This window comes from Lepeophtheirus salmonis, chromosome 12 (genome assembly GCF_016086655.4).
Source record: "Lepeophtheirus salmonis chromosome 12, UVic_Lsal_1.4, whole genome shotgun sequence".
Lineage (NCBI taxonomy): Eukaryota > Metazoa > Arthropoda > Copepoda > Siphonostomatoida > Caligidae > Lepeophtheirus > Lepeophtheirus salmonis.
Window position 1 is genome coordinate 12,813,052 of NC_052142.2, and position 15,483 is coordinate 12,828,534.

Sequence of the window (15,483 nt, forward strand, 5' to 3'; positions counted from 1 at the left end):
CGTACCCTGAGATTACAACAATAAAATCCATAATGTTCCATGGATTTCGAAGATAACTCCCATGGTGTAATATAAAGCCATCTGCGACAATTTTAAAGCACATTTCCATTGTAAAAATTCCCATAAACACTGGTTCTAGCTCTTCCTGGAAAACAAAATGTATATAAATACAATAAGGTTGGTTTAAAATTATTTTTTTTTCAAAATTATTAATGTTACCACCTGTCAGGAAACATTCACCTTAATCTATTTCTTGTTTTATGTTTTACCAAATATAAATACAAAACAATATAATGGGCAATACCAAATTAGTTTGTTTGTAAATTTTTTCATACCATGTCGCAACTAGATATAAAAATATTTAAAAGAGCAAAATTAAAATACAATAACAGTAAAAAAACATAATTTAGTTTACTTTTCAGCCTTTTGTGATTATTTCTTGCCAAAATATGGACGTTTAAAAGTTTCCTACTGTCGTAAAATAATATCTCAAAATATAAAAATGGAAGAAGCAAAAACATCTATACTTAAGTAACCACTTATTAGAATGAGTCCTAATTTTACATAATTCTTGATTGAATTAGATCCCAGACTAATCTAAAATTTAGTAAAATCAAAAATACTTGTTTGGTAAGGGTGTTAAAGCTCTTTAATTTGAAATGGATTCACCCTACTACCTATAAATAATTTTACCCCTTTAATTTTTCTATGTTCTCTTATTATCAGAAAATTGTGTAAAATTGAAATAGCATAAGGAACCGAAATTGCTTGTTTACTGACTGAAGAACGTCTCGCATATACATCATTAGAGAACATCTACAGGCATTTGACTATTGTAGTGTTCCAATGAGAGTACAATCGCCGGCAAGAGTTGTATGCAGAGCATTACGTCATTTTTGTAATACGTGTTCTTTTCATCGTATTTCATTAGTGAATGGTAGAACCGGTTGAGTGTGAAAAAGTTAAGTGCTTCTTCAAGAGTCTGAGATCCTTTAAAAGGAGCCATAATTTTAGAAATTCTTCTAGAATAATTTTTCTTTGATATTTTCCGACTTTTTGGGATAATTGAGAAAAATAGCCATAGGAACGGAGGAAAAAAAACAAGTACACCGTTTCCACTGACAACTAAAACTTTCAACTATGTTTCTACTTGAAGAAAGATGCAAAGAATCAAATTTCTTCATTTATATAAAAAGACAAAAGTACAAAATAACCCACCACCAAAATTTTACTTTAGCATATTCAATTGGAAACTAATTACAAGGTGGATAATATAAGGTATAATATTGTACATAGCGATCTTAATAAGTGTGTAATTATTTGTTATGTAAATTAAGTGAAAGATCTCTGCAACCTCATATAAAAACCAAGCAAATTTTATTAATTTGAAGAAGAACCTAATCTGCAAGGTAATTCTCCTGAAAGGAAAAAACACCATTGAGGCTCCAAAAACGTTATTAGAATTACTTCAGATTTGAAAACTTCTCAAGAAAAATTGGTGATGCTATTCAGTTGAAAATCAATGACTATTTTACAACACTATAACGAATGATATTAAGAATAATATGGGAATTAATAAGCTGATTTCATAAAATGTTCGAGATGGCAAGGTGTGTAAGTCTCGTCACGCCCTCATGAATCGTTTAATATCAATGAAGCCCAATGTGATATGTCTACAAGATATAACAACCGCTTTCGCAACAACTTGTAACTTTTCCTGCACTATGTGTCTCCCCAGCAATTTTAAAAATTACTTTACCGGCTCAGATAGGAAAAGGGGTGTTTTAACATTATTGTAAAAAAGGTTGAATGAATCTTCTGTCGTAAAGGAAATGTCTCGTTCTAGTGATTGGTAGAAAATTTGAAAAAAAATTCATTCGTTATATTGGTGTTTCCCTGTATCATTTTGTGTTGTGAGTTAGGCCCGTCCTTGCCTATAAAAGGAAAGAAAACTCTCGGGAGAGGTTTTATTCACCCACTTTAAACAGTTGTTGTATTGCCACTGGCTATCAAATACAACTTCAAGTATTTCATTTTTTTTATTATGAGTTATTTCAAACATAATTTCTTAAGATTCTCTATTTTGAGCCTTACTAAAAAATTTAATTGATGGAACAACACTCTTTAAATCTATAGAAAGTCTGCAAAGTATCATATATTCCCTTTTCCACATATGATGCATTATTTTGGTAAGATAATTCTTGGTGATGCGATAGCATTTATATTCATTATCTTCATTCAGAAGGGGTAACAACTAATTTAGCCTAAGTAAATGCCTTGGACGTACCAAATTGTGTATATAGTGATTTTTCTGCAAAAACGCTTATTAATTTGCTAGTCTACTTTTACCTACAATGTAACTTTGATCGACCGTATCCAAGTCATTTATGAATATATTCAATATATTTCTTCATCTAGGAATAAACATTATTATTTAAATACTAGGTATATTTTGGTCATCAAAATAGTGGAAAAATAAGTAATATACTAAGAATAATTGCATATTATGTAATAAACTTGAAATGACCATATCACACATAAACTAATAAAAAGATCTCAATTTTTCATTTATCCTGAATATAATAAATATAGAGCTCAATATCTTGCTATCATAACTTAATATGATGTCTAAAGTAAGTTGTGTGATTGAGCAATAAGAATTTTGGTAACTCGCATTACTGCAATCACAATAATTTAATAGTGTTTGTCTGTCGAAATAAAATTGAAGGAATCAATAATAAAAAAGCAGATAGGGAATTCAATTTTGAGGAATATCTTTTTTTTTTAAATTTATTTGTTCAACCAAATCGCTTTATTATTTTGTTACATTTTAACTATTGTCTTCAATAAACAAATAATATTAGCTCTTATGGAAAACATTTAGTCATTATCTATAATAAATTTATTAGTTTGGATATTCTAGATCCTTTCAAGAGTAATATTCAAATATGGTAAGAAGCTGCTTAGAAAAGGATTACCGACTCTATATGTTTGGGAATTGCAACGACATTCAGATATTCCAATTGAATTATGCATAGTTAAGAGGTCCCTTATATTTTTTTTATGACATAATAGTTACCAATAACAATTTATGTGTAATAACTAAGGGTGATAATTTTGGAAAGAATAGAAAAGCGTGCGAGGAGAAGAGAAGAAAAACTTATGGCATCATTGATTAAATAATATACATCTTCTTCTATCCATCAAGAACGTTATTATTTCCGCCATTATTATTCAATATTAATATAATGTTAGATGGTGATAGTCGATAGAGAACTGAATAAAATGCCTAAAATAACGTCGCCTTCTGTCTGGATTTATGAAAATGGAGGCCCAGAAATTTGAAAAATACTTACCAGATGAGAAACAGATGGTTTGTCTGATTTGTCGATATAAATGTGCCTTTAGTCCCCTGTCAAGAACTCCACGCCACTCATTATTCTCATCTCATATCAAGAGCATGGATATTCATCTAAAAAATCAAGTTAATGATGAATACATCAAGTCAGACTTTAACTCTGATCTCACAAAGATGCTTATTGCATGTAATATAACATTATCTATAGCTAATCATCTACGTTCAAAAAATTTATCGAGAAATACACGGGTAAACCTATCCCTTCCCGAGGAACCATCATTAAATTAATGGAGGATGTTGGTACTGATTTCCTTTATATAAATACATATAAAAAGTTTTGAGTCATCCACACCCAATGAAAATCAAGTTATCAGAAAAAAGTATAAAATATTTACTAATTTCGAAATGGAAGTCTAAATTTTGTACTATCTAACAGTAAATATTAAATTTTTTTAGAATCTAACCCTAAAATACGATTGTATTTTAGCTACATATATCAAGAATTATGATACACAACACATTCAATGGCAAAAACAACTGTTTAAATGGTCACAACAACGGGGGTAGTAGCTTTGGATGGTTCGCAACTAGTTTGTCTGAGACTAGTTCACTTGGGTATGATAATTAGGCTTTCCTATATTACATAGTTAATAAATATTCAATCTATTATTTCAATATTCTGTATATATAATTTATTGTTATTAGTTATATGATTCCAATTGTTTAATTTTGTATATTTAACATAAATACATGATGGTATATTTTTTAGTATGTAGATTATATTTAATTAAAGCCTTCTTTTTTTAAACTTGGAACTTCAAATATATTTCGAAATAATGTACTTTGTTGTTTCATTAGCTATTATTCTGAGAGTAAGGTTCATAATGAATTACAATTTCATGGAGTGTGATTTTTTCAAATCTACTGTAACGGATAAAAAACGTCTAAGTCAATTATACGTAGTATATCTTCATTAAACATTTTGCTAACAAATACTTTCGTTATACCCCCAAAAATCATATTAAAGCAGGCAGATGATAATCACATCATTATTTTAAACAATGATACCATATATATTTCCCCCCCCCTTCTCCTTGCACGCGTTTTTCTCTACAATATTATCAACTTTAGTAATAACATAATAGAATAGAATATACTTTGCAGAAAAAACTTTCAAGAAAAGAGATATATATTATCTCTAAGAGTATAGAATTATCTTTCATTTGTTTTATAATGATAAAATAAGTGTTAAAGAAATCAAGGGTGAGCTTGAATTGTTCAGATTATATATTAATCCATATAGATTGCACATCATAAACACTATCTTATAAATGAAAATATATCAACGTGATCGATCGGACACTGAAGGACTCTTATCAATGAATGTTTTGTTAGAGTAGTAAACGAATCAGAGTGGACTTAAGGAGGAATTGACTCAATAATTTCATTGAAGGAGCTGTGGCTGGGGAATGATAAATCTGTGTCTATTCCTCACTAGGTCTTTCAGTCGATTATTCTATCGTTTTATGAAACTCCTTAATTCTTATAAAGGTATACTATGATTATTTACAAGATCTTGAGCAATTGATGCATTCTTGAGTATAGAGGCGATTATTCACAAGATCAGAAGTCACTATCAAATATCTTGATGTTAAGGAACATCTCACAATGAACGATCCTTCCATTAAAATAGACGAGATCCCTTGAACAGAACATGAAGTTGAATCAAAAATCAGATGGCATATGACTGAGATATCCAAAAAGAATAGTATTAATCATTAGGAATGGAAACGATGGAGGAATAGAGGTCCAGTATGACCGAATGCTTCGTAGGAAAGATCCATCTTACATCTAAGTTCGTTTGTTTATTTTTCTTTCAATATTACGAATACAACGGAAATTTTGATTAATTCAAACAGATTATATTGGCATTTTCTAGCCAAAATTGGAACAAAATAGGGCATATTTTGACTAGACTTAGGAAATTAAGTAACGTGAAACAGATGAAACTATAATTTAAGTTATCAATATTGTATTAATGTATTCCTTCATGCATGAAAGTCAAAATAAATATGGAAAATTATGATGGTCCTGAAAAAACCCATGCGGAAAAGAAACTGTGCTGTAAAAAGTGCTCCCAGAAGATCCCTGCTAAAAAGAATCACGCTGAAAGGTATGCCCGCCAAACAAGATCATTAAATTATCATTATGTAAATATGTTAGAGATCCAAGGGATGTAGTACTGCAGTTTCAAAAAGATGTGAATGATATTTTAGATAATGGGTCCTTTTTTTTAAGAAGCTACATGTCAGACTTAATTAATACTTATCGAATATAAGAAGCTTCGGAAGATGATATGCAGAAAAAGGTCTTAAAAGAAAATAGCCACACTGAGCGTAAACAAAAATTGAAGAGGGAAGATAACATTACAGCATTTTCAATTAGCAAAATTATACATAATTGTGTGCCCCTGATAGTGAATAACGTTAGACCTATAAAAACAAACTTTTTTGAATTTTGATGTTTCTGCATATCTCCCTATGCTTTAAGATGTGAAAAGCGCAAAAAACATTTTGTTAGGGATCTACGTATGTCTCATATCCTACCTCATCGGCCTTAAAGTTTTTCCAAAATGCCTTTTTGATGATTTTGCGTAGTTTTTGCACAAAAAGTATAAAAAATACACACTATTGAAAGCCAAAAAATACATTAAACTAAAATATAACTATTTCTTAGTAATACTTATGTATTTTATTTTTTAAGTATAAATTTTTCGTGAAATGAGATCAATAATTATATGGGTAATGATTTGTAACATATAAACAAAAATAAAGACTGTGGGAATAGGTACTCATCTATTAGAACTTTTTTTTTTTTAATTATTATTTTAAATATGAAAGGCATTAATAAAATGTTCGTATGATCAATTTTTTATTTTGGACCTGCAATTAATAGTTTAGACAAAAATAAGGGCTTAAATTATGCTCTTTTAAATGCAAAAGAGCTAATTACTAGCAAATTAACCAATGAAGAAGAAATTTATAACAAGGACGTAAGACCAATTTTAATTTCCTCCGACGCCCTGTATAGAGTGGTCAATATGAAGATTCCCAATCTTTAATTATTATTATTATTTATTATTAACATACTGAAAGTTAAGATTTACGATATAAATTGTTATTTAATTTTAAGATTTCTTCAATTCGTGCTGAACCCCCAACACCTGAAACAATATTAATAAAAACACAATATATCTTCGTAATTATAACTTTTCCATTTATCAATATATTATATAGAAACCCCTGCAAAATACAATAATTGACTTACTTTTTAAATTTTTTTCCTTTATTCAATATTTTTAGATTTCTTTGTTTTTTTCAAATGAACCTGACTATTCATATCTATAATATAATTGTTTGAAAATAAATCAAACAATTTAGAAGCAACAAAATTCAAATAAGTTAAAAATTCATGTCTGCACACTTGCTGTATTCAATCCATGTCTCATTATCCTGGGATATCAGTATTTCATAAAGACAATATTCCAGAATCTTTATAAGAAGAAAGAAAATTTGTTATAATATCACAAACAAATACAAACGTCAGTAAATTATAAATATGAAATATAGTCAGAAACATAAAATTCCTCGGCTTCACAAGTCACCCCCATTTGTTTCATTAAAAAAAGAATCAATAATTTGATAATACCATTTTCATCGATTAAAATATTTAGACTAGCTAAACCTAACCCTACACGATTCATTTATTCCTAAAATAGATTTTGCAGGAGCCCTTGCTATTTCCATATTGTTTTAAAGCTTCATAAGAATCATAAGAGAACTTCAATGATATATTGATATACTGACTTTGATTTTTTATATATAGGTTGACAAAATAAGACTTGGTGAAAGATTTGATTTGTATATTTGATTCATATGCCCCTGTATTTTTGACAAATTTCGACAACATCGTGAGAATGAGCTTCCAAGTGTTCATCATGGGGTTCAAAAAATGGAAAAACTAAATGGTTCCTATTAATTAGATCATTGTTGAAATTTTTGAAAATATGGATTGAATAAAATAATAAGAATATCTTTTCTTTTGAGATGGATAACGGATTTTCAATATGGTGTGGGGTAAAACCATTTCCTTATTCATTTTAAAAAAAATTCATGCTTGATCAAACGGCGACTAGTCTAAGCATGGCGTCAGTAACAAGTTTAAGAACTTTGAAGAACCATTTTTTGATGACTTTTGAATCAATCTTTGAGCAGAGTACACCTCGTCTATGTTAATATAGAGACCTTTCTGTCCTTAGCATCGAGCGAAGCTATTTTAAAACTGAAACAATCAGATGTTGAGTTATCTATTCTTGCTTCCATTAATAAAATGCTAGTGAATCTTTTGATGTGTTTTTCTGAAGGCAAAACAATTAAGCCAGACGAAATTATTTGTTGATATAAAGTCAGACTTGTTGTTTACCATAGCACAGACATTCCTAGAATTAGTGGAGAATATCTCCTGCCATATGGAGTTTTTGAATGAAGTAATAGCTGCTCTTGTATACATTCAAGATGATTAATTTTTTCCTTGAAGTTATCGAGGGCATCTATGATATCCTCTAAGATAAAAAATTACTCCGTTTAACTACTCAAATAAGATACAAAATTGTTCACATTTTTATCCTTAGGCTCAAATTCATTAAACCAGGACAGCGGCAATGCATTTCGTAAGATATAAAATTGATACTATTATATATCATGAATAATACATTTACAGTTGTGGAGTACGAGTCTTAAAAACATTATTAGACTCCACAACCATGTAATAACTAATGAAGTGTGACTCAATCATCAAAAATAGTTATAATTGCAAACATTCGATGATAGTAAATAAAAAGACAACCTGACAGGGCCGGATTTATCATAATGACTGAAGAGGATGAACCCCTAGAGCGAGTGGGGCGCTGCACTTACTACAAAAAGTGCTTAATAGGTCTAGGGTACGCCCAACCTCCGCAGAGAAATGGCTCAAAACATCCAACATCTTTCTACACCTACACTTTGGGGATCCACACGTTTTTGATCCGGTCCTGGAGCTTAGAGTTCACCTATTGTCGTATGCAGAAAGAATTTGACATAATAATTAAAATATTACCCCTCTCCTTCATTTATACACAAATCATATCTAGTAAAAAATTCAGGATACTTTTTATGAATAAATAAAAAAGAAAAAAAATGTAAATCCACTTAGGTAGTAAACAAAAAACAGTACCTTCTCCATCTCTATAGTACTCCCTGTCTTATATATACTTTCTTGTGGGTATAGAAAAAAAAACAATCATCGCAAAATATATACTTCAAAATTTTGTTCAGCTTTCATTTATATATATTCATTTACTTACCAACTGTACGGATAGCTTTGATTTGTCTTTGTGTGGCAAATGTTGATCTAGCGCCATTACGATACAATTGGCTGGAAATAATAGAAAATCACTTTATATATTTCCTTACTATAATCATATGATCGTTCAATCTTATATATAATCTTCTTTTTGTTTACTTTTTTTATTTATTCATTTATTTCAATTGCATAGTCAATGTTTTCATGAAATATAGTAAACATTCTAACCAAATAAAAGCTTTATTCGACTATATCTATAGTTATTTAATATAATAATTAGAAACAAGCATAATTAATATAATTATGTACAACCTTCATTTTTTAACTAGCACATGGTCTACCGATGTTTACGACTCTACTTTTACCTAGGTAATATTATATGCATATCTTAGAAGTAATAAACGGAACAATTCCAATATTTATCTCATTCCCCCTTTGTTGAGGTGAGATCAACTTCGTCAACCAAAGGTTCTTATTTGCTTTGTCCCCCATGTCTCTTCATAAACACTTTTTCAAGATTCAGTAATCAAGACGGAAATGTGGAGCCTATTGCCGATCACCTTTGATAAAAAAATATTCTTTCATTTTTTGTACAAATGATGGTAAGTGTATAATAAAGAAATTATTTAATGGAAAACATCGGTTAATACTAAATCCCAACAACTTAGGCTTAATTATCTCGTCTTTAACATAAGGGAACCCCTAGTCCAAATTATACTACTAAATCTTTCAACTTGTCCGTTTCCTTGGGGATGATAAAGAGTTGTTTTATTCATTGTGATTCGTTTTTGTAGTAAAATTGTTTTAGCTCCTTAGAAATGAACAATGCTCGTTGGTCATTATGAATATAGGACGCCATTCCAAACAGAGAAAATAATTCGGCAAGACAATTAATTACCGTTGATGATGTCATGTCTCGATAAGGAAAAACAAATGGGAAGCGTGAATATTCATCTATGATTGTTAAAATGTATCTGTTTGAAAAAAGCTAAAGTACCCTTAAGGTTGATTACAATCCGCTCCATAGGTCAAGTTGCTTTGACTATCGTCAAACTATTATCTTAATAAAAGATTGGTTTAAGTTCTAGACATATTTTACACCTATTCACTACTCCTCTTACCTCTTCTAGATATTAGGGTAGATTCTTAGACGGGGGAAAGTGAGCTAATCTACTGATTCTAAGATAAGGTAGACCTTGATGTAAGATTTTGAGGTCATCAATTGTTTAAGTTGAAGCACATATTCTGGAAATACGTCTGCTGTGCGTTTTTATTGTTTGATCTATATGTAATATTATATGAAAACACGAAAGATCGAGTCCCAATTGAAGAATTTTATCGCTTTTTATTCTATTTCAGTGTTTTCCATTGTACATAATAGATACAGCTCCTTCATCACCGATTACCATAAACTTTTTTCCAATCGGGAAATGACGCAATTTATAGACTACGATAGCATAGGCTTCTTTTCTATAGAGGAATGTATAATTTCACTTTTATTTAAAGTTGGTGAATAGAAGGCTAGAGGTCTTTTTGATTTAGAGCCACTCTAATTGCAAATTCTGAAGCATCAGTCTCGTTTGTCATTAACTCTTCTGGGTCTACTGCAGCAAAAATTGAATTTGCTATTTATATTTATACTGTATTAAAGGCTTCATAAGCTTCTTTTCCTATCGAAAAGTGATTGATATCTGTAAGTGGTCTCAGCTTTTCAGAAATTTTTTGTACCCATTTGGAATAGTGAAAAGATCAGTAACGTAGAAATATTTTCGGAGACGGAAGTACTCAATAACGGATGTATTTTATTGGGATTCGGCTGAATATGTGTTCCTTGAGAATTCCTTAGCAAACCCTCTAATCCGAATCCCTACGCTCTGCATGATTTTTATTACCGTCTGAGTGACAAAATGGAAGCCATCAAGCCAGTCGCACCGAGATAGCCAAAGAATCCCGAAACGTTCGTCAGTCAGACCTCTCCAGATACACCCATGTGTTCGTTAGTGTTGATGCAGTCAGAAAATCCCTCCAACCGCCTTATCAAGGACCTTTTGAAAAACACGCGTAAAACAATCACAATTGACCGTAAAGGAAAGAAAAGAAGGATCGCGTGTCCGTTTACCGAATCAAGCCTTCCTAATAAATCCCGGAGAGGCTCACCATACCAACAAAACAACTACTTCAACTAAGAAAGTTACTTTCCTCATCCCACCTTCTAGTCCTTCAGGCTACCCAACCTAGCAGCACCCTATCAGTTGTCCCTCCTTCCTCGTCACTGGGGAAGTACTGTAGCAGAGAGTATGAAGAGAAATAGAATGAACGAGTTCAGAGTATTAAGAAGAAAAGAATTGATATGAAGATTTGAAGTGAAGAGAAAGGAATTAGATTTAAGATGTGAAATAAAAAGAAAATGTTGAAGTACCTACAAAGTGAAGGCAAAAAGGGTTGCAATCAATGCACTCTTGCATTAGATGGCTTTCAGATAGACCAGTTTTTTGTAAATATTGTATGATTAATATTTGTATTAACTTAATCTTTGGTCATTATTATTTAAGCATTTTTATTTTTTCATTAACATATTTGTAGTCGGTTTTTTTAGTAGTTAGGTGTTTGTGATTTCAATTAATCAAGTAGTATAGTCGATAATTATCTTTGATTTTAATTTCTAACAGAATATGGGGTGTATTTTTGTATATATATTGATTGATTGGAAATAAATAAATTAATATTTCGCTACTCTTAGTGATACAACACTTGATTGAAAGTTTATTTATTTATCAATAGCTTTAAATCTACATAATAACCACAGCAAGAGTATCTCAACCGCAAGTTTGGCATATGTTCCCTGTGCTTTTGACCTCCTTCGTCGTAGATCCGTCTATGCCTCTGATTTAACATCGCTTCTTTGTATATCATCGAATATATCAAAATTCACACATCTCGTATTGGTATCAATTGCTACCGATAATTAAGGGAAACTTTTGCCAGAGTATAATGCTATTATTAAGCCAGAGTTTTCAACAAAGGGACCAAAACATGCCATTTTTTTTCAGCATTGAGACAACTGGACCACCTCTTTACGCTAAGACTCGTCGACCTTCCCCAGAAAATTTAAACTAGCACTAGTGCATCCCTTTTACACATGGTGCCAAAAACTAATGCTAATTGGGGACCATGTACGATTTTGGACGACTCAATAATGTCAGAATTCTAAATCGATATCCTCTTTGGAACAAACAGGATTTTGCCTCCCATATAGTGGGCTGTTCAATATTTTTTTCGTCGATCAAGTGAAAGGATATCATCAGATTCCAGTAGACCTTGATAGTATACCAAAAAAAAAACCTCATTACCACTTTTGGCCTCTTCAAATTCGTACAAATGAATTTCCCTCTTAAAAATTCGGCACAGACGTTCCAAATATTCAAAAAATTATCATATGATCGTGTTCTAATTGGGCTTGATTTTGGTTTCGTTTATTAAGACAACACCTTAAATGTAAATTTGTCAAAGGAACACCATCTAAAATGCTTGACAACACTTTTCCAGAGACTCCATGATCCCGAATAAGCCATTAATCTAGTAAAATGTACATTTATTGAAACAAATGTTGAACTTTGTCGGTGATAATATAAAGTCATCAGTCAAAGTAATCTCGTTGGACAGGTCAAAAAGTTCAAACTTATCCCTTCCCTTCCAATCTCGCAAAGTTCCAATAATTCCTGGGTTTTTAACATTTTATCATCGATTTTTTTATGCTAATGATAAACTTCTAAGACTTCTTTTTTAACTGCTAAATGAATCTCCACGGACCAAAGCATTTGTCACTGAATACAATATTGAGCCTACTATGGAATTAAAGGAATACTAAAATCGTGTGAAATCAGCATTAGCTAATGCTACCTAACTTATACATCCAATTCAACACATCTTTGGAAAAGATAACACCGTTGTAGGCACATTATCAAGAATGAATATAGTTTAATTACCTTTGATTTGAATCTTGCATTATACAAAGCCAAAGATGAAATGTCCTCCTACCGCACAACTAAATCTAAATTTCAATTGTCTGAGGTAGATTTTGGTTCTTCAGACAAACCGATTTTGCTTTAATCTTATATTTCTGGCCTCCATTTCCCGCCCGGTGGTTCCTCTGTCTTTTAAATGATCAGTATTTGATATTATTCACTCGTTATCACATACATCAGCTCGTTCTTCCATTAAACTTAAAAACAAAACTATGTTTGGAATGGTATAAATAAAGAAATGAAACTTATGCCTCGTCAATGTATTAAATGTCTCATTTTTGCTTTAGAAAATATAATTGAACTCTTGATGTTATGGGTAAGTTAGCTTGACAAAATACTAGATGTCTGGAGATATTTATAAAGTAATATCAGTCTGTATTTAAGAGCTTTTCTGTATTCTTCGTTGTGACGATCCATTTAGATGTTTTAAACTGACCATTTGTGGCATCTAGTTGTATCATTTTATGGTCAGAAAAAAGATTCTATAGGATAACAAGACTTTCTATATATTTTTTTAATCTACTTGGCGACATTACAGTCTATTTTTGAAGTACGAGTACTATTCCTCTAATAGTAATTGTCATCAGAATTTAGTATCTTGATTGAATCTACTAAATTAAGATCTTACATAAGGTTGTGTATGAGAAATATGTCAAAGTAACCAATTTTTTAAAAAAATCTACTTACACTTCTCCTACAAGAGTACAAATTCACTGGGAAAAAGCATTCATACTTTTTATTTGGTCCATATACATTAAATAAAAAAATCCCAAAGCTATTAATTGTTATATTTATTCTATGTCATTGGATTTTTCCTTAATATTCCTTAAATAAAGAATACGAATCACTCTTTTGAAAATGAAGATACTTCTCGAGTAACCAAGTCCAGTAAAAAAAGTATTTATAGTTTCGAGGTAGAAAAATTGTACACTGATTGTGACATGTGGATGAAACTTCACTTCTTACATCTTAAAAACAGACGAAGTCAGAGTTAAGTTTCATGTGTCTTTTCTTTAATGTATGCGTCTTTTTTCGATCCCATCTAACTCTTATGTTCAACGGAAGTATTGTGAGACTGTCTATAGTTGAATGTATTAATTCCTCATGAACTTTTTTGGAGTTTCTTTATTAGCTGGGGAAAGGCCCGTATCTGGAGTTGATCTCTTGGACCCAGAATCTTTCCTCTTGCGGAATAACATACTAAGTTCTGCAAAAATCGCAGGCTTTTTTTCCTTCCGACGTTTTATACTTTTTAAACACCCTAAAGTATTATCTTCAAAATTACAAATTTTACCATCTTCTTGTTCCAGAGGTTGTAGACTTTCCTCACTCAAATGCGCACACGACAGTTGTTTTGCCGACTATTTCGATTAAAGAAATTATGTTCGATTAGTCAAACCTATCTAAACTTTTCCCTACTTTTTTTTCGACTTGACCCTCATTCTCTATCGTCTGGTTTACTGTGTACTACATATACTATCGAAAGATTTGTTTCAGAACTTTCTTTGTTATTTCACTCTTTTTCATTTGGCTTTATTGATTCCTCGTTGTTTTCTGTATGTTTGTTTTTACTAGCAAGTTGTTTTATACAATTAGCCCATCTTAAAAAATATTTGAACATATTTTTGGAAAATATTCAGTCTCGTAACATTTTGCTCAAGTTATAGGTAGAGCATATATAATTCTTGTTTTGAACCCTCTTATCGGTAAAACTATCGTAATGTACAATTAGGGATCAGGCTTAAATGGAAAGTTACCATGTCTATAACACCTTTTAGTCTACTATCATTAATGACACTAGCACAAAAATCCTATTTTCTACTTTCATGTCGGTAGGTGGCATAAGCGAGCGATCTCCATTAATTGATTTAAGATCAATTACGATTTGTCTATTGATTGTTCTAGCAACTATTTTTTTTTAAAGCATTAAGATAGTTAAATTGTGAGTTATTCCCACCCGAAGATTTGTTCATTATTTTCTTATAAAAGAAAAAAGAAAGAAAACGTGAGTCATCGAAGTTCCTTTTAATTTCTGGTGCTTAGTGTTGTTTCTGTCCTTATTTAGGACTAAAGAATGCAGTCCCGTCCAGTTCAGTCTTGTCTATCAATTCTAAAAACTGCAGTCCTGTCCAGTTCAGTCCAGTCTATCAATCCTAAAAACTTATCATGCTCGTTCATTGATGGCATCATAGTAATAATAATTTAGAACATAAAATGGTTGAAGAATGTCATGTAATGGAATATAACGAATTTGATCCAAGGAGGAGTCATTAGTAATTGTAAGTATTTTAAAGCTATACATTTTTATTAATATTCCACCAAAGTATGAAAACTTAATTTAGAAGGAATTCATAATTATTATTGAATAAAAATTTAAAACCAACTGGATATGATTTCAATCAGGAACATCCAAAAGAATGACATTACAGTTTTTCCATCTATAGGAATCCAATTTAAAATTACACTATTATTAAGTATCCTTAAATATCTCTAAAGCTAACTTTCTTTCTTTCTTTATAATTAAAATGTTTGATGGAATGTGTTGAGTAGTGTGTGGACAAAATGAATCTTGATGATCAAGGAAGATCTCCAATTCATTATGTTGCATCATTTTTCTATTATTCTAGATCCAGCATTAGGAGGGACATAACATAGCTTATTATTTTATAAGTTGCCATAATTGTTTTTTTTTTTTGG

General features: G+C 30.8%; 1 protein-coding gene across 1 annotated transcript in view; it reads right to left on the minus strand.

Annotated features, from left to right (window-relative positions):
* Positions 1-15,483, minus strand: part of LOC121126887 (voltage-dependent calcium channel type A subunit alpha-1-like) — a 208,752-nt gene that overhangs the window by 178,362 nt on the left and 14,907 nt on the right. Inside the window, 2 exon segments of the mRNA XM_071892078.1 lie at positions 6-145; positions 8,763-8,833. Coding sequence (XP_071748179.1) covers positions 6-145; positions 8,763-8,833 — 211 coding nt within the window.